At 48.1% G+C, this 20,040-nt stretch overlaps 1 protein-coding gene across 1 annotated transcript in view; it reads right to left on the bottom strand.

The window, feature by feature from the left end:
• PSMD1 (proteasome 26S subunit, non-ATPase 1) overlaps nucleotides 1-20,040 on the bottom strand; it is a 126,221-nt gene that overhangs the window by 344 nt on the left and 105,837 nt on the right. The window contains exons 19-24 of the mRNA XM_075938171.2: nucleotides 19,207-19,309; nucleotides 12,802-12,971; nucleotides 11,906-11,998; nucleotides 9,550-9,642; nucleotides 7,525-7,671; nucleotides 1,664-1,819 (exon numbers count right to left, since the gene is read on the bottom strand). Coding sequence (XP_075794286.1) covers nucleotides 1,673-1,819; nucleotides 7,525-7,671; nucleotides 9,550-9,642; nucleotides 11,906-11,998; nucleotides 12,802-12,971; nucleotides 19,207-19,309 — 753 coding nt within the window. The 3' untranslated portion in view covers nucleotides 1,664-1,672. The remainder of the gene's footprint in view (nucleotides 1-1,663; nucleotides 1,820-7,524; nucleotides 7,672-9,549; nucleotides 9,643-11,905; nucleotides 11,999-12,801; nucleotides 12,972-19,206; nucleotides 19,310-20,040) is intronic.

Genomic DNA, 20,040 nt, shown 5'->3' with positions numbered 1-20,040 from the left:
AACACGTTCGCTTTTTGGCAAGAAACTCGGTACCCTGATTGACCAGCAATCCGTGTGAATTATTTCTGCACTTATGGGAAGTGAATTTTTAATCCTACATTCAGACTCGTGACAACAGGATTCAGATTCTCAGCACCAAATCAGCAAGTCAGTTCAGTCACCTCCTCCCCATATTATTTATGAAGCAGCCTGCAGTTAGATAATTTAATGCCTGGAGCACATGGACTTTGGCTCATTCCGTTTAGCTCAGGAACAGTGTCACAGAAGGGGAGATTGTGGCACGTCTCTGCACAAGCATGAGATGCTTGGACAAAGACTCTCCCTTTCGGCTAAAGCTGCCACTGTGAAGCTGAACACAACGTGGCCAATCCCAGAAAACACGTCCCACCTTTGAGACCATGACACGAATGAACTGTGGCATGCTCAGCAAAACTGACGCACAGGGTCCACCTTCCGAAGTCACTACATACACTACGGCAGGGGTCGTCAACCTTGTCAAACCAAAGAGCCAAACTATATCAAAATTCAGAACAAACGAGCAAGAGAGCCAGTATAAGAATGCCAATAATGGCATATCTTGAATTTTCCATAAGATTTTGTCCTTGTTCTGAAACTCAAATAGGTCATGATGAATTTTTCACATGCATCTCTTCATGTAATCCCTGTCAGTGAAAGGCTTCCCCCTTCGAATAATGCTGTACGAACCCGTAAAATTTGGAGAGTTTAAGCTCCCACCTTTTTTTGACCATACCAGCATGCTATTTTATCCAATGTTCATTTTTCACTGCAGCTTCTCACAGGTTTGTCATCGTGCATCACCCTCGGGGAATTTTGTAGCAAATGCTGCATGTTTTGTCATGAAATTTGGGTTTTTTGTTTGAGAAGTGTCTCTCACTACAAATGAGAGACTGTGGAGATCCAGACCTATCCACGAATGCTTACACGTCTGTCCACTCCTTTTGAAATATCGGTACTCGTCATCTCTCTCCACGATTTTTACTGCTGGAGTTACAGCAGTTCACCATCACGTACGATGACGGAAAGATTCCTTGACCAATCAAATAAAAAACAGAATATGCACGACCCACAATGAGTAGAGAGGATGGATAGTTGTTAAAATGAACAAAGGTGAAACAGACAAAAAAAACATCTTGACCTGAGTAATTATGTGCTTTTAACATGTTTAATTTTTCATTTTAATTTAAAAAGTTGTGTGCATTTTGGGAATGACCAAAGAGCCATATTTGGCTTTCAAGCCATTGGTTGCAGACCACTGCACTATGGTATAATTCTGCACAACAGGGTAGACTGGCCAAGGACTATAACTATGTGGAGTCTCAATGGCCTCCTTATGTCGACCGATGCCGCTCTAGCCAGTCGCATGTGGACTGAGTCACCTAGCAGACCGCAGAGGCATCAGGCTCAGCCTGGCCTACTAAAATATTTTACGCACATATGAGGACTTCTATTTCCCCTGGTACCTTCTCTCAAAAAAAAAAAAAAAAAAAAAAAAAAAAAAAGTGCAATGTACTCGTATCAGCACACTGGCACAAAAGTACACAATGGCCCCTGGCAAAAGGGGTAGAACATCGAAACATTGAGCCTTTCGACTGCATGGAGTTATTTTACCCATTGCTGGTGGAGCTAGAGAACTGCGCCATACCTCAGGATCTTAATCATCAATGTACTCAAAAGGCTCTGGTGGTTCGGGTTCCTGCTCCTCTTCCTCAATCTTCGGGCCATGGGCTGCCACCGGTTCCACCAGCTCCTCCATATCCTCACTGTTGTCCTTCAGAATGATGATGCCACCGATGGAAAGCTAGAAGCCAAGGGCAGGGAATGGGTAAGTGCCTAGACACATTCAAGGACTCCCGTGTCTTAGGTCGGCTTGGCTTTGACCTAAGACAGAAACAGGACCCCATGTGCCCTAGGTTAACCCCATCAAAGCGAATGCTCTGCTTAAAAGATCAAAGCGGCTTTCCGTGGCGTCACAATGAAAGAAACGTGTCCGCCCACTGGACGTCCCAGTGTCACACCATCAGGATGGAGACAAAATGTGAAGATACGTTAGTTGAATACACCGATTCATTAAGATGCGGCACCTGCAGGCTTGAGATTTACTCAGATGTTTATGACCCAAACTAGAACCTAACAGGCTTTAAGGCCAGTATGTTTACGGGTGTTACTGAAACACGCTGAGTCAAGGCATCCAGTCTTTCCTACCCTAGCCTCTTAACAAGGGGAATGGAATAAGCGACAGTGACTATGGAGCTATGCACATCTCAATTAGGTACGTTAAATTTTGATTAGTCGATAAGGGCGCCTCTGCTTTTGAAGTGTAGCAACAGCTCTAGGGCTGTTGCTATACTTCAAAGACAAAAGCGCTGCAGGGAGCACAGGGCCATCGGGGCAGTCCCCTGCTGGCCCCGTGTTCCCCCCGGCATTTTAAAGTGGCAGTGCCATGTGGAGCCTAGGGTCAGCTGAGTCTGCAGCTGACCCTGTGCTCCATGCGGTGCTGCCGCTTTGAAGCGCCTCTTCCTTGCTGCCTCTTTCTGATAGAGACAGCAAGGGGGCGGGGGGAGTGACTAGTCGTTCACACCCCTAATCTTGATCCCATGTGCTTCTGGAGGGATGGCATGGGGCTGGGTCTAAAAAGCACTCTCTGGCTTGGGACCTCCCTGCCTCGGAGTGCCTCATTTTCTAGGCACTCTGGCAAAGGCTGGGGTCACTGGAGGGGCTTTGGAGAAGGGTTCCTAGATTTGCACCTGAGGATTTAGGACTCGTTGGTGAAGGTTCCCTGACTGAAGCACGTCCCCTACGTAAGAGCCGGAGCTTGCGGATGAGCGGCAACACTTCCCACCAGCCACACCTTTGCTGAAAGGGTCTCTGGAAACGCCCGCTTTTCTCTGCTGCCTGAGTTGTGAGAGTTTGTTGTGTCTGCTGGCTGCACTGTACATTAATGAACTAAACAGCCCACAGCTACCTCTGCTCTTCCATTCTCTCTCTCGGCTCGCTGGACGGTGACATCTGGATCTGTGGATCGATGCGGTCACTATAATCTGGCACTTTCCCATTTGACTTTCAAAATCAACACACATAATTGTTTCATGAGATTCAGTCTCTGCAGGACAAAGCAGAGTCAGATCCCGGCTTGTGCCAGCCCAGGGACCACAGAGGTACAGCCGAATCTAATCAGCTGCTTCCACGGACTGAGAATCCCGTCAGCAGAGCCTCAGAAGACAAAAGAACAGAACATCCAACTCTCCAAAGCCAGTGGCTGCTTGGGGAGGTACGGACACCCGGGCACTGTGCCAGGGCCAGGCTACACTTGAATTCCAGGGTGTTATCAGCATCTCAAAGAGGCCATTTATGGTGGTGCTGCCACCAGCAGGGTCTGGATTTTAATGTTTCTGTGTCGCTGCTGGGAAGCCATCTCGGCGCAACCTCTCCACCATAGCAAGAGACACATGGCTCTGTTCCTTCAGCAAACCGTCCACAGGCAGAGCCGGGTGACCAGACGATACAAGCCAGGCTGCAGGGGTCCATACCACACGTTTCCCTGCTAAAGGGCAGCCTGGTCTTTCCTGCCCTGCTAGCTCAGGCCCGAGGCCTCTCTCCCCCAGAAGCAGACACCGCACAGCCTCTGCACGTCAGCTAAGGTTAGGGCTGGTGATGGTGGGCAAGTGAACATTTCAGGTGAGGGACTCAGCTCGCACTGGCTGGGTAGCAGCTTCATCCAGACCAGGCCAATTGAGGGCTGGGACAGACCCACCCCTTCACAGCTGTATTAAAGAAGCTGTTCTCAGGTGGCGCTTCCCCGGGCTGATGAAATACCAGTAAACGTGAGTGTATTAAACACAGGAGCCCATTTTCTGGGCAAGAGGGTTCGTTTCCTGGGCGCAGCCTCCCACACAACTGCAACACAGAGCCCACCCCAGGTCCAGCCATCTCTCGCAGCGCCACAAAAGCCAGCTGAATTTGACACAGCATTCGCAGTCTGGCAACGTGTTCAGTATCCTGCCAGCGTAGCACAGCACTTCACCAACTCGCTGCCTATTACTAATGGGTCTTTTCCATCTCCCGTTTCTGCCATCAGATGCCCTTCTCCCTGCGTGTTAACAAGAGACCAAGACGTTTTCGAGGTCAGATGCGGTGGAATAATAAATCTACTGGGTAAAACCACCATTAGGCACACAATCCGCCACCCAGTAATACAATCCCAGCACACGCAATAGTGAATTGCATGGCATTGGCAACAAATCTGTAAGACAGAACTAGGTTAAGATCTAAACTCAGCGAGCACGACGTACCAGGAAGAGCTCGAAGTCCCTTAAACGCATCTGAGAACAGTCTTACAAAGTGTGGCTGCTGCAGCCGGCTGGTGGAATGGCAGTTTTCCCAGTTCTGACCTCGGGGATGCCAGGTTAGAGTGGAGACCACTGCCCTCTCTTCTAGGCAAAATACAGGCCGCTCGCCCTAGTAAAACAGCCCTGCTGGGTTCAGCAGCTGTGGGGGAGACGACTGGAAAGGAAATACGCCGTCCACTCTTGAAACATCAGCCCCTAGAGAAAGGGCATGAGGACTGCGAGAACCAAGGCTACTCTTTGCATGAGGTTTTCCACTGGTGCCCTTAATGCTAACGAGCTGCCATTTCCCCTCCACTTCAAAAAAAATCAACAGGATTGACTTGACCTTCTGTGCATCATGGCAGGGCAGAGTTCATTATTCCCCAGCAGTCCCTGCTACATGGGGGCGCTGGCTATGCTCCAAGAGCTCCGTTGGTGGCAATTCCACAGCTCCCTTGGGCAGGTTTTTCCACTCCAAGTTACAATGGTCCCTGCAATAGCATGGGCCCATGGCTGGCTAGTTTTCCACTGCCTCCTCGCTGTTTGTACCGTACGTGTAGAATCCGCGCACCACCGTCTAGACTGAGCACAACCCTTCTCGGAACCGTTCAGCACAAATCCTCATCCGCCAGTCTTTCATCATTATTGCTCACACTGGAACTCTCCGATCCACCTGCCCTTTCACCATAGCTCCTCTGCAGGAGTGACAACGCAGAGGGGAACTGCAGGCTAATCCTAGTGGTCTGGTGACTCTACAAGCTACAGAGCCAGGATTCAATGTTCAGAGACTTCAAATTATTATACCATCTGTGGCAAAGGTCTGGCCGTGCCCCGTGGGTCTTGCGCTACTGGCGGCTAATATTAGCCTCACAGACTCGCTGTGGTCCTATACACAACCCTTTGTCTTTCCAGGAGGCAGGGTCCACAGCGTAGTGAGCCAGACTCATCACAGGCTAGTCCATGGTTTAGGGGTGAAAACCCCTTGTTAGTCCTGGTCTCCCTTCTTGGGACAGGCTCTGTGTTGGCGGGGAGGAAGGTTTGGGGGGAACCAGGCCTGCCCACTGCTCCGGGGTCCAGCCCAGGGATGTTTTTTCTTCTGACTTGGCAGTTACTTCCACAAACAACCCATCCAAAACATCTCCCTCTGGTACCTGTCAACCTCCTCTCAGCTCATCCGCAGCTTCTTCTTGCTCCCCGCTTTCTCCTTCCGGTCCCTCAGTCTTTGCCTTCCCCAGAGGGAGCCTTTTTAAAGCAAAATGCAGGACAATGTAGCACTTTAAAGACTAACAAGATGGTTTATTAGGTGATGAGCTTTCGTGGGCCAGACCCACTTCCTCAGATCAAATACTTTCTTCCACTATTTGATCTGAGGAAGTGGGTCTGGCCCACGAAAGCTCATCATCTAATAAACCATCTTGTTAGTCTTTAAAGTGCTACATTGTCCTGCATTTTGCTTCAGCTACCCCAGACTAACACGGCTACATTTCTATCACCTTTTTAAAGCGGCACCACAGGCCTGAATAGGCTGCAGATGTGAGTGCATTGCCTGAGGGAGCAATCCAATTAGCCAGTCCCAGGTGCTTTCCTGCCTTTGTTTTACTGTAGCAGGCTCTGGTAGTTTATTCTGGAAAGAGGAAACTACTTTTCCAGTGTCCTGTATATCTGCCTTCCACCACAGTGTGGCAGGCTGCTGGCTTAGGTCTGCCACACGTCTAGGGTTGCCAGATGGTTGAAACAAAAATAACGAACCCCCCCAAAAATAAACACCAAGAAAAAATTCTGTGGAAGGAGGGAGGGGGGGGGGGAAGTGGGAGGGAAAAGAGACCAAAGTTGTTGTGGGGGGGGGGGGAGGGCAACAACTCAGTCACTCCAAGACCATTTTATGCCGGCTGCCTTGCAGAACCAGGTAAGCATGGGGTCGGGGGGCTGGGAGTCGGGGGGGCAGGGGCAAGTTGCTTCTCAGTTTAAATCTCTGTGGCAATCACAGGGATAGGATCACTGCTAGGGTTACCAGGTAGTCATTAAAAACAAATAAAATAAAAAAAAGACCGGACACGCTTCATGGGGGGTGGGGGTGGGAGAGAGAGAGAGAGAGAGAGAGAGAAGAGCAGGACCAGCTAGGAGGGGAGCGGTGCTGGCCAGGAAAAGGGGGGGGGGCAGGAAACAGAGCTAACGGGGCGGGGACAACAGGGCTGGCTGGGGGATATGGGGGGGGGGCGACTGGAAACAGGGCTGGTCAGCGGGGGTGGGGTGTGTGGGTGTTGGGCGGAACAGGGCTGGCCGCAGGATATCGGAGGGAGGGGGAGCCGGGGGGGGGGGGGGGTGGAGCTGGCCTGGGGAGCTCAGGAGGAGGAGAGAACTGGCTGTCGGAAGCAGGGCTGGCGGGGGGTGCAGCGGGGCTGGCCGGGGAAGATGCGGAGCAGGAACCAGCCAGCGGGACGCCGAGCTGGCGGAGAGGGCAGGGGAGCGAATCAGCCAGCGGGGAGCAAGACTGACCCGGGCTGTGCAGATCTCAGGGCGCTCCTGTCCTGCACCAGTCAGTCCAGCTGCGGCTCCACCACGCGCTTGACCAGTGCGCAAGAGCACGGACCGGGCTGCCCCTCCTCCTCACATGCAACCAGGGCTCCCAGCACCAATCACGCCCCACCTCTCAGTCACTCCCCCCGCCCCCGCCCCCGCCCAGCTTCTGTCCGGCACCCAGCCGGAAAACCAGGAAATACCGGACATTGCACATGTCCAGTATTTTCTGGATTTTTTTTTTTTACCGGACAGAAGGCCCAAAAACTGGACACCTGGCAACCCTACATACGTCTTATTCGACCCACTGGCCAGGTTCCTATGATGTTTTTATAAGGTGTCAATGGGTGTATCTGATCTGTTTCTGGGTCACAATCTCTGAAAAGAACGGGGTAAGAAAATGTAATGAAGTAGCATCAGGGCATTATATGGGCCTAGAACAGCTCTGCCTTCCAATAACTACAAATGTGTGAAACCAATGGAGAAGAGGGGTGTGAGAAGTAAAGATGAGTCACAGCGATATCATATGGCCTCTAAAGTACAGAACACCCACTAGCGATGACAATTTTCGTTCTCAGGAACACTCAAAGCTGTCACTTCTGCTGGGAACTCTGAGGGTGAGAAGAGGGTGTCAGGCTTGCAAGTGGCAGGCTGCACTTACTGGTTTAAAAGGCTTGTATCGGCAGCTCTCTGTCATGGTGAGGACTTTTAGCTGAGCAGGCATGACTCTGGCTGGGTTATCTAACAGCTGGAAGTTGGGTTCAGGCTCCTTCTTCTTTTCTTTCTCATCCTTCTTCTCAGTCTCATCCTACAAAACACAAGAACACCGTGTGGCTTAACATCAACCTTCAGTTCTCTCACATTTTTTGGGGGTAGGGGGAGATGTCAAACTTGCTACTTGATCCAGGCAGCATGACCAGTCACTCAAAAGCCTGTTTAGAAGGACTCCAGCAAACCTCCTACGAGCTGTACTGGAAAATGGAATGGCAGAGATGCATCCAGGAAACCCAGACCAATGGTGAAACCTGACGTTAGCTACAACACAGCAGGGGGAAGTAGGCTCTTTGTCCCACAGCTTTGGCTTCTCCGACAATTTGGCGTGTCTAAGTCAGCTTTCCACACAGCTGACACACACATGGTGCCCTGCGGACCCCCCCCCAGCCTCTCTTCCCTTTCAATTGATTTTAAACTGTGAAGCTCTTTGGAGGACAGCTCATTTGCCTGGCACATTTTGGTTCGTGTACAGCGCTGGATAAATACTACAGTGCAACAACTATGTTACGGGTAGGACCGTGCTGGGAAAGGGTCAAACAACACAGAAGTTTAAGATCCCAGCAGCTGCTTTAACTCATCGGGGTTGCGCACACAATGTTTTCAGGCTATGGAGATCAACTTAACCCTGCTAGAATCTGCAATTCTGCAGCGTGAGACGTTGTGCCCTATACTGTATGCACGCAATGTGGTCACACTTACATTGTTGTGGGCACTTCAAATGTGCAACCTTGATGTTCCACCATTGTTTTTCCACGTGCAACGTCTTGTTTCGTTTTCCCGCACGTAACTTCGTTGTTTTGTTTTTAAGAAAACAGCATAAAGAAGCTGCTCCTGCTTCATAACCTCAGCTAGGCACTAGTAGGCTTTCACACGACACTTCATTAAGGTGAATGAGGCAAAATGAAACCCAACCTCATCAGCTGCTACTGTTTGCCTGGAAGGTGTTTTCTGCAAGGCTGGGTGCCTGGCACATGCTAGGGCAAGGGGAGGTTTTTGGAAATGGAAAACCGTGGAATTTGAAGAGTACGGAATTTACACCACTTTGGGAAATGCTGCCACATCATAGCCTGCAACTCCAGAATCTGCAACTCTTCCCTACACCTGTGATCTTTTCACACCCCTGATAAAGCAGATTTCGGGGGTTTTCTTGCTGACTTTCAATATGATGCAATTTTCTGCTCACGGACTGTTCCAGCAGCAACAACTGCATGCTGGGATGTCACGCAAATCATGGTTCTTCCTTAGGCTATGTGTTCTCAGAATCAATTCCATCAATCACTTATAATCCAGCCAAGTCCATCCCCTTTCCCACAAGCCTGCTCATAGAGGATACTCCTCGGTGAGTCCTGCTTGCATATAAAGTTTCAATTTCTCAGGCCAAACCCCCAGCTGATAGTAAATCAGAAGAGCTCCATGGACATGACTGACTATGGTAACCTTGTCCCCAAAGTGCAGCTACTATTGGAGGCTGGCGAATGCACATTGCAATACATGCCAACAATGGCTCAGAATGGAGGAAGTATTTTGCCCTTTCGGATAGATTAGCACATGTGACAGTTATAGCTAGAAAGATGAATATTTTCAGAATGTAACAGGGTTGTGAAAACAGAGGGCTAGAATTTAACTAGTTTGGGAACCTTACCGATAGATAGCGGTTACTGCAAAGCAACTGCTGTAAGAAAGATGGTTAAAAAGTCACCAGTGGTACATCAAACAACAGGAATGTTACTGAATTTCTTCCATTCCCCCACGAGAAACATGCACCTAGATAGGTTACGGCATCGTGTTAACATTATTCTGAGAAGTTGCTGTAATGCAAGTGAGAATGGGAACAGCCAGTGCTCATGTTACAAACAGCCCCTTACACGAGACTCACTGGAAGACATTTTAGTAGTTATGGGTTTATACCCACCACTTCCATTTTCTCCTCTTCCTTTTTCTCTTTCTCCTTTTCCTTCTCTTTCTTCTTGGCTTTGGCAGTGATGGACAGCACAGCAGTAGAAACCTGGACATTTCAACAAAGAGGGCTTTCAGAATGGGTTCAACGTGCTATGCAGTGCTCCATCTCCCACCCAGGCAAGCAGACAAAAGCGGAGCCAGCACTGTGACAGTTCTCAATTTCACTATCCACCCTCTACCTTATAAACAGCACAGGTAGAGCGGCATGCAGGAGGAAAACACCAGCAAGCAGGAGGAGAAAGAGGTGCCATGGACCCTGACCAGAGCTGATGGTGCAACTGATGAGAGGGTAAGGTAATCTGGAGATTCCATCATCACTTATAATAAAAAGTGCCGTTTCGTTTTCCCTACTGAGGGATTTCTTTACTTCTGAGCAGTGACAAGGAATTCTGGAGAATTTGGTTCCCCTAGTTTCAGTGGCCAGGCAACATGAAGTTGGAAGAGAGATTCTTGACAATGGCGTAATTCATAACCCAATTCACCACGCCAGTGCTACTGTCATTACCCAGGTGTTGTGTGTCACTAGCGCACATGGCCAGACACAATGCAAGTGCCCAGGATGTGAAAAGTTACATCCACAAAAGACATGACTGAGAACTTCTCTTCGGATGCATTCTGACTGTCCACAGCTTCTGCTGAACTGCCATCGTCAGACAAGCCCACCACCACAGGGCCAGCAGGCAGCCCTGTGTCAGCCCTGCACATCTGTCCCTGCTCCTGGAAAGGCTGTCCAAGGTTTTGAAGCAGTCTTAGGTGCTATATCAAGGCGGTCTGAGGGTGGGCCAGACTCAGCCACAGGGTTTGAATCTTGGAAAGGGAGGGATACACCCAGAAGTACCTGACACTGAAATTGATTTTTGACATTACTTGCTTTTGTGTGCAATCTAGTCCAATCCTCAGGCAAAAACAGCTTTTTGGTAGGCACCTTTTACCCCTCCGTGGGGCTAATTTTAACAGGCTTCTGTTCTCTATATCCGGGAATCCCTAATTTTTTAGTGTTCAGTTTTGTTAAACCACTTAGCAATTTTCACAAGAGGCTACACACATTAGCAAGATGGGCCCGAGCACATGCCTCTCTGGCTACCAGCCTGCTACAATCACAGAATCCTAGAACACTAGAACTGGAAGGGTCATCAAATCCAGCCGTGGCAGGACCAAGAACCATCTGATCAGGTGTCTGTCTAACCCTAAATATCTCCAGTGATGGAGACTCCACCACCTCCCCAGGCAATTTATTCCAGTGTTTGACCACCCTGGCAGGTAGGAAGTTTTTCCGAATGTCCAACCTAAACTCCCTTGCTGCAGTTTAAGCCCATTGGTCCTCGTCCTATCCTCAGAGGTCGAGAAGAATTTTTCTCCCTCTTCCTTGTACCAGTCAAGCCATGGATGGTGATTACCAAGTTCTTTGGGCACAAGCCGCCCTTCTTCGCCCTCCTGTCTGTCTTGTGAAGACACCTATGCTGCCAAAGACTGTCATCTCAGGCTCTTACCTGGCCGTTACCATTTTGACATTTACCTTTGGGCAGGACACGGGCCCAGAGACTCTGCCCATGAACATTAATGCACTGCCTTAGCTAACGGGACACTTTGCCCTCAAGGGTTATTGTTCATTATTTGTATTGCCTTTGCCCCGAGGAGCCCTCGTCATGGACCAGGATCACGGGGCTTGGTGCTGCATGACTCCAGAACAAAAAGATGGCATGTGCAGAGGAGATTCACCAGGGGGAGAGACAGAAAAGAGGAGAGCTGAGCGAATTAAAAATCAATGGGCCAATCTGTATGGCCACCCTTCCCCATTCGCAAAGCTCATGCGGCAATAAGAAAACATCCAGGTAGGTTTAATACAGTTGCTACTATAAAAGAAAAGTCAGTGAGGGAAATAAGGCTGCTCCAGGGCCAGAGTTATACAATATTTATTCTCAGAGGGTATGTCTGCACTACCTTGTTAGCTCGAATTAACTGTTACTCCTTGTGGAATGAGGAGTAACAGTTAATTCGAACTAACATTTAACTGCCGTGTCTAGCCGTGGGAAGTTAGTTCGGGCTAAGGGGGATTTAAAAATGGAAGCGCCCGGGAACATGCAAATGAAGCCTGGGATATTTAAATCCCAGGCTTCATTTGCAACTCCGGTTGCCTTCATTTGCCTACCCAGCTCGAACTAATGAGCTAGTGTAGACATACCCAGAGATACTGGGGACTGAATCTTCTCTTCACGAGCCCGTTGCTATAGGCTAATGCCGGGAAGGTTAAAATGTTCATTCTGGGCAAATCCACACAGGGTATAAAACAAGCTGATGAGCTTACCAACCTTTTCCTTCTCCTTTTCCTTTGGGACCTCCAGAGGGGCAGGATACGCAAACGTAGAGGGCTTGCAGTTGGATTTGTACTGGACTTTTGGCATCTAAAAACAATAGCAGACATTTGACAGAATTGCTACAGGGCAGTACACAGAAAATACAGCAGAACAGCTGCCTTGGTTGCATTTTCCTCCTTGAAAAGACAAACACAAATCATCTCGAGTGCCAAAGCTTCCCTTTCCCCCTCCGGAAGCGGAGAAGCTGCCATCAGTGGCAAATGCTCAGCTGTAACGTCGTTATTCAATTACAGTCTAATTCAGCGCTGGTATGGCATTTACTCTCCTCCAGCTCACTGCACGCTGCCGTTCGCTACGTCCAACCTGCCTTGTTCTCATTGCTAGGATGCTATCATGGGCTCACTTAGCGCAAAACTGGCCATAAAACCTAAAACAGGAGCAGCTTTATCGGTGCATGCAGACAAGACCAAACATCTTGGGCCATTCACTCCCTGGTTTCACATTATATCACATTCCCCCAGTCCACAATGGCCAGACAGCTTCTTTCAAGTGCCCTCCCATCTCTCCCAGGAAATATTTAGCTGCAGGCACGGTGAGTGCAGTGTAAGTGACTTCTCTTTCCAAACAGCCCCCCGAAATGCCAGAACAGGTAATACTCTGAAGCAGCAAGTCATGTCATGCAGCTTTCAATGCCCATTCAAGATTTTAAACCAGGGGTGGGGAACCTAAAGCCCAGGTTCCAGATGCTGCTTGTGCTCAGTAAGGTCCCTTCCTACCCTTCTGCCCCAACTTGCTGCACGTCAATGAGCGGTGGTGATGATGGAAATGCGGGCAGCTAATCCCAAGCTATTAGCTCATCCGATTGCTGAGTCAGCCACGGGAGCACGTACCTTCAGGTCCTTGTTGAGGCCAATGACACAGGTTGGGGTGTAAGCCAATGACAGGAAGTGTGACAGGGGGAACCAGAACCAGAACTGGGTGAAGACCAGGACACCCACTACAGAAGGCATGTGAGTATGTCCCGTCCTGGACTGCAACGAGATAGTGACGTTGTGGCCACCTGGGGAGAATCACAAACAGAGTCAGTTAGCAGAGGGCTGCCAGCGCGCTTCTGAGCGCCGCACAGCATGGAGACTTCAACGAGCTGCTTCTGAAGCCATCGCCATGCAGACAGAAACAGCAGAAGCCTAGTCACAATGGCCCCAACACTCTCTTGTTGAAGAGCAAACCCTCTGAGACACTGTTCCCCTGTCAGCTCAGCCTTTGGGCTCTGGTTTTGCCACACCGTCCCCTGCGGCAGTGTAATGTACAGCGGCGCTTGTGCAGCTAGTTATTGTCTCAACGTGGAATCAGTGGAGAGACGATCCCCTGCCTCCTGCCCAACTAAATTTGCCAAGAGGGCATCAAGGCAACAGAACTTCAATTGTGGCGTGGAAGGAGAAAGGGTCAGCCCACAAGCAAACAATCCCCCTATAGTACACCGTCTTTCAGCATGCAAATCACAGACAGATCACAGGAGGCAGAGATTATGTATCTGGTTTTCGAGGATATTCATTTCACAAGACGGTTTTTATAATGCTAAATCTTAGGCCCTGAACGGCTACTGTTCTCCGGATGAAATACGCCTATGCGTTTACTCTACATCATCCCAGTAGGACAAAAATGTAAACAGCAGCAACTACAAGAACCACGTCTAGAGATTATCAATTGAAGCAGTAAAGAGACAAGCTCGCGCAAGCTTTGCCACAGAATTAAATTTCTGTCAGGCAACAAAGTCTTTAGCTTTGTACTTGCAAAGCAGAGACCAAAACAACCCAGAATGTTGATGCAAGGCAGAAACATCCAGCTGGAAACTGAACTGGAAGGCAAGGCCTGCAGTCAGAGAGCACACGTGTTAATCTGATTTTCAGTCCTCTGATGGGTTCAGCAGATTGAGTTGAAGAGGGCAACAGGCAAGTCCATTACCGCTGACGAGGCCAGGTGCAGAGAGGCTGATTTTGTTAAAATACAATCAAGCACTCGTTCCGAGTGCAGTGCCATTTATAACGGAGAATCACAGGCCCAGACCAGCATTCCTCAGCCCTGCATATGTAGCCACCTGTCGTACATCTTACAAACCTCTCCTACTAAGTGCTCCGCTCACTGCTCTCTTGCGGTTTCCCTCCCTTGGTATTAATTATTTGTACTGCAGTCTAGAGACTCTAATCAGACATCCGGCCCCCACTGTGCTAGGCATGTACAAACACTGAATCGAACTCAGAGGGCCAGTACTACTGCGCCTCATGAGGAGTAAGGGAAGAGCGTCCGGTTGTGTGGACAGCACAGAAACTAGATTTAAGATACCTAATGAATGTAGCTGGAGTTGAACAGTAATAGAGAGGGAGTGGTGTTAGTCTGATCTTGCTAAAACAAAAGGAAAAACTATGTAGCACTTTAAAGATTAATAAGATGGTTTAATAGGTGATGAGCTTTCGTGGGCCAGACCCACTTCCTCAGATCATATTCTGGAAGAGAATTGGCATGACCGCATATATCAAAGGAATACAGTGAAAAAAGTGAACACATTATAAAACGGACAAATCAGATTTAGTACAGAAGGTGGGTGAGGGGAAGGGAGAGAGGAAATAGCTATTTGAGTCAATGAATGGCTAATCAGGGGTGATAAGTAGCATCTTTGTTAAGGCCCATTCGTAAAGTGTCAAGTTTAAGCATGAAAGAAAGTTCTGAAATTTCCCTCTGTAATCTGGTGTTAAAGTCTCTTTGAAGAAAGATACATGTAGTAAGGTCGTTAAGACTATGTCCAGGTAGGTTGAAATGAAAAGCAACTGGTTTTTCCTTGCTTAAATTTGACACTTTACAAATGGGCCTTAAAGATGCAAATTACCTTAACCATTACAAAGATAGCTTCCCTACTTATCACCCCTGATTAAATCAACTAAAATTAACTTGTTTGTTGAGTTTACAGCCACAGAATGATCAGTACTGCCAATTTTAGCTCCAGAGTGATTTAGTTAGTAGCTGACCAGCCCACCAGCAGAGCAGAAAATGCATTTTGGAGTAACCACATAAATGCTGGTTTATCGGCTTTTGCTGCCTCACTCGTAACAAGGGGGGAGATTTACAAATGAGAATGGATATTTAGAGCCCAGAGGATCTGTGAAACAGATTAAACTCGGAGGTCTAAAAGAGATCACAACTTCATTCCTAGAGCTCAAACCTACTTATATTTTTAATATAATTTTTGTCAAATTTGGGAAGGGACAAAAAACCCTTGTCAGTGAAGGACAGGAGAGGAAAGACCTAGCCAGTTTCAAGTGTACAGGTTTTTTTAGTGCTCGGTAACAAGGCAAGATTCTCGCAGAATGCAGCTGCTGAGGCCTAACATTTCAACAATGACCATGTTCTTTATTTCCACTGCAACACCACAACTCCTCCTGATTACTTCTTTGTGGGAGCAAAACACCTGGACAGCTCTCTCCAACACACGAGAAATGCTGTGTTGTGTATCAAAGCCCTGTTGCTGGGCAGAACTGCTTCCCTTTTCCTTCCAATAAAAAATCATGAGTTCAGCTGCACCAGCCACGGCAGAGGACGCAAACTTTCTCTGCCCGTAACGGACTCCAGTTTCAGCCTCTGCCACTCCCTGCCTCAGATAAGCATTTCTAGTGAAGCAGCAGAGATAAAGGGAATTCAGGAATTAACTGTGTTCTTTTTGAAGAACCTTCAGTGAATCAGGTTATAGCAGGCTATGAAAACTGCAGTCTCTCTCTCACACTCTCACACACACTCACACACACAGGGAGTATTCAAACGGAGCCATCCAAGTCTGAGGAAGCTACCCAGCTAGAGAGGACTCCTGTCATGCTACTGGAGAAGAGGTGGTGGTTCTGAGGGCCAAAGTGGATCACAAGCAAAATACAAATGAACTGTATAACACTGTTGAAAAAAAGAAAAAAAAAGAAATACTATTCTGGCTATATTAGCAGGAGTGTTGTGAGCAAGACATAAGTAATTGTTCTGCTCTCCTCTGCACTGATTAGGCTTCAAGTACGAGACTGTGTCCAGTTCTAGGCGCCACATTTCAGGAAAGATGTGGACAAATCGGAGAAAATCCAGAAAAGAGAAATAAAAATGATTAAATGTCTAGAAGACATGGACTAAGGAGGAACAGGAAAAAATGGGTTTGGTTAGTCTGGAGAAGAGAAGACTGAGCAGGGACATAACAGTTTTCAAGAACATGTTTAAAAGAGGAGGGAGAAAAAATTCTAGGCTAGGACACGGAGCCATGGGCTCAAAATGCAAGCAAGGGCAGTTTAGGATGGACATTAGGCAAAAACATCTTGACTGTCAGGGTGGTGAAGCACGGAAATAAATTGCCCAGGGAGACTGGAATGTCGATCACTGGAGACTTAGCAGGCTGGACAAAACACCCATCAGGAATGGTGTAGATCAGTGGTTTCCAACCTTTTTACACCCAAGATCACTTTTTAAATCTCAGAACAGGCGAAGATCTACCACCCCACCCCTTCCTTGAAGCCCCGCCCTCTCAATTCTCCTCCTGTCCATCACTTGCTAGCCCCAGCCCTTACTTACACACTCTGATAAACAGTTTATTTTTAAATTATGTGATATATAAAATTAAAATCATGTGTTTATAGTTATGAAATAAATGGTCTGTTTTTTTATTCATGCTATTTAAATCTAAAATGAAGCATTTATCATTATAATTGTGAGGACAGAGTTCTGCGGCTGGGGGCAAGGGAGAGGGAACAGGGTGCTGGGAGGGCAGAGGACAGGGTTCTGCAGCAGGGAACAGAGTGCCAGTGGGGACAGAGTTCAGGGAGTGGGGACGGAAATAGGGACAGAGTTCTGTAGCTGGGAAGAGCGGAGTGGGGACAGAATTTGGAGAGTGGGGACAGAGTTCTGTGGCTGGGGACGGGAGTGGGGACAGCTAGGGGAATGGGTTGCCAGTGGAGGCAGAGAGTCCCCTGCATCTGCCTCCTCCCAGAATTCCCCCCCCCCCCCACGAGGGAAACCAGCGCATGCCTGCCCCGGGGCCGACTCCCCACCCCCGTGAAGGGAAGCCCCGCGTGTGCCTCCCCCCGGGCTGACTCACCCCTCCTGTGCAGTGCAGGGAGCCGATGCTCCCTCCCGCAGTATACCCGTCAGAGCAGCTAGCGCACTTCCGGAATTGCCGGAAGTGGAGCTAAGCTGCGGGACTTCTGTCCATCCCCGGGAAGCCAACACTACCTCCATTTCCACTTGAGGTAGGTAGTGAGGCTTCTCGAGGGTGGGAGGGAAATGGGGGCGGGGCAGACAGGACGCCTCGCGATTGACTGATTGAGGCCTCGCGATCAACCAGTCGATCGCGATCGACCTGTTGGTGACAACGGGTCTAGATCATGGGTTCCCAAACTGCGGTGTGTGAAGAAATTCCAGGGGGGGCGCAAGGCGACCCAGCCCCCCCAAGTTTTGCTGCTATTTTTGTTTTTCACCCTCTCAACAAGTTTTGCTGCTATTCGGGGGGAGGGAGGGGTGAAGGTTTCTTAAAAATCAAAAAGGGGGTGTGACGCTGAAAAGTTTGGGAAGAACCACTGGTCTAGATAATACTGAGTACTGCCATGAGTGCCAAGGGCTGAGTAGTTGAGCTATCCAATCCTTCCAGTCCCTCCCCCGGCACACACTGGTTACCTACACGCCACAGCTCCCTTCCATAATGCTGTATAATAAACCAAACAAAATTTTCACTGAATTTTTTTAACTCATCGTGACACAAAGTTCAAGGTAGATCCACATCGACAAAAGAAAATCCAGGACCCTGCTACTCTGGGGCTTCATGACAACATGCTACACTACAGGAGACTCTGGTTTGGGAGTAGCCTTGCGTGCTAACTAGGGATGTTAATTTAGATTAACTGGCTAATCGAACAGTCGATAAGGGCGCATCTGCCTTTGAAGTGTACAACAGCCTCATGGCTGTCGCTATACTTCAAAGGCGAAAGCGCTGCGGGGAGCACGGGACCAGCGGGGGACTCAAGCAGTCCCGGGCTGCAGGAGGTGTTTCAAAGCAGCAGACCTCAGGCTGCACGTGGCATTTCAAAGCAACAGCACTGTGGGGAGCCCAGGGTCTGGCCCACGGTGCTGCCACTTTAAGCCAACCCCTCCCCTTGCTGCCTCTTCCTGATAGAAGCAGCAAGGGGGGGGGAGGGGGAAGCGACTAGTCTACTAGTGTGTCAACTATCTGATAAGCATTTGCTTATCGGATAGTTGACTAGTCGTTCACATCCCTAGTGCCAACCAGGCTTCCAGAACTTAGGGTTGCCAGGGAGAGCGGTAGGGCATGTAATGCCAGGGTCTCCTACCAGCCACAGTGTCTGCTCTCTCACTGAGCTGCAGGAAGTGTGCTTTGAATGGAAACACTCCCTACAACAACAGGACAGGGAGGTGCAAGCCTCATTGGATTGCAGGGCAAATGGGAAGAAGAGCAACACTGAGTATCACTGAATGTCAGGACCCTGCAAGAGTGAGCAAAAGGGCACATTTTTTAATGTGATTTCCTTTTGTCCATGTAGTCTTTCTTCATTAGGTTGTCTTGTTCAGCCCTGGAGGTTATAAAGGCGTTAGCAGTTTAAATCCATGATATAGTATTTAGTCACTAGCAGCCATGTAGTGATATTCCATATTACTGGCAAGCGACAGACGTAAGAAGCAGATGGCCTTTGATGACAATAGCTTTGGCTTTTCTGCAGTAATACTGATGCAATTAATTGTGCTGCCTTCTCTGAACCTTTTCCCCTGACCATGAAGAAACATGCTCACTAATAGGGTTAAAAAAATAATTTAAACACAGGACCCAAAGAAAGCTGACACACAAATACCATGAGATTTCCAAATGGATTTGTAGAGAAACTACTTACGATAGAAAAGCTGCAACATATAAACACCACTTACGTACTGTAAATCAGACCTCTGGCTGACAAATGGATTCGAAGGAAAATGATACTTTAGGCAGAAATCTGGAAAAGGGTTACCTTTGAAGTGTCAAACAGTTTTACTGTGAAACTGATGCAGAGGTTTTATTTTTGCAGTCAAGTGAAACCCCCTGAAAACAAGGGTTTCATGGAAGCTCTGATAACCTTCAGTATTCTGCGAAACTCTCATGTGATGAGCATTGCTAGATTAGCAGGAGCTCCAGGCTTCCAAATCTATATCATGATTAGTGTCAAGAAACTTGGATACTTCCAGCAGCCCTCAGCAAAGTCATAGACCTTTTTACTGCTTTACTACTAACTTACCTGCATCCAAGATGCCCTGAGCCAGGATTGCTCCAAACTTGGCCATAACATCATCATGCTTATCATTAATGACTTTGGAATAAAGCTGCCTGAACTGGCTGACCTGAAGAGAAAGAAAACAGGAGGTTAAAATACTGATTCACAATAATAGAAGAGATAACCCAAGAAAACAGGGAATCCCATCCTCTCCAAGGGTTCAATCACAATAGGAAGAGGCAAGTTAAATAACTAGGATTCTTTTCTCTCTAGAGTTCCTCTTCATTTCCTGTTTCTGCAATTAACTCTCCCAGATTAGATCTATGCCCACCATCCCCAGGAACTCAATAGGACCCATCAAAAAGCCTCCGGGCATCATGACGAGGTGGTTTGAGGAGTCGCTAGTAACATAAAATGTTGCTAGGTTCAAGTAACACACTTCAGACTTAAAAGGAATCAATCTCTTATTGCAAACTGATGGCAAGTGATTTCTCCATCACACTTCCTGGTGCAATTTCTGGACTAGAAATACTGAGAAGCTGTTAGAAAAAACTAGAGAGAACTGTGGAGGTAAATCAATGGTTTCTTTCCAAACATGCCATGCCACAACACTAATGCTGTACAGATTCATAGATCTTTACAAAAGAAATGAAATTCTATCCAAACAAATATGTGTTTTCTTTCCATGACTGTTCTTGAAAGTCTACAGAAGCCCCAGCTACGCTGGAACTAAATCTATGTTACCCGAGCTAGTTTTAAAATTTGTTCTGGCCAGTTTATTTTTAATAGTTTAGTTAGTGACTGTGCATGAGTTAAGTGTTGATTTGATTTCTAGGGCAGACAAAAATGCACTGTCTA

The sequence above is a fragment of the Pelodiscus sinensis genome, chromosome 10 (genome assembly GCF_052426305.1).
Source record: "Pelodiscus sinensis isolate ZL-2025 chromosome 10, ASM5242630v1, whole genome shotgun sequence".
Taxonomy (NCBI): Eukaryota; Metazoa; Chordata; order Testudines; family Trionychidae; genus Pelodiscus; species Pelodiscus sinensis.
This window is presented reverse-complemented; position numbering and strand designations above follow the sequence as displayed.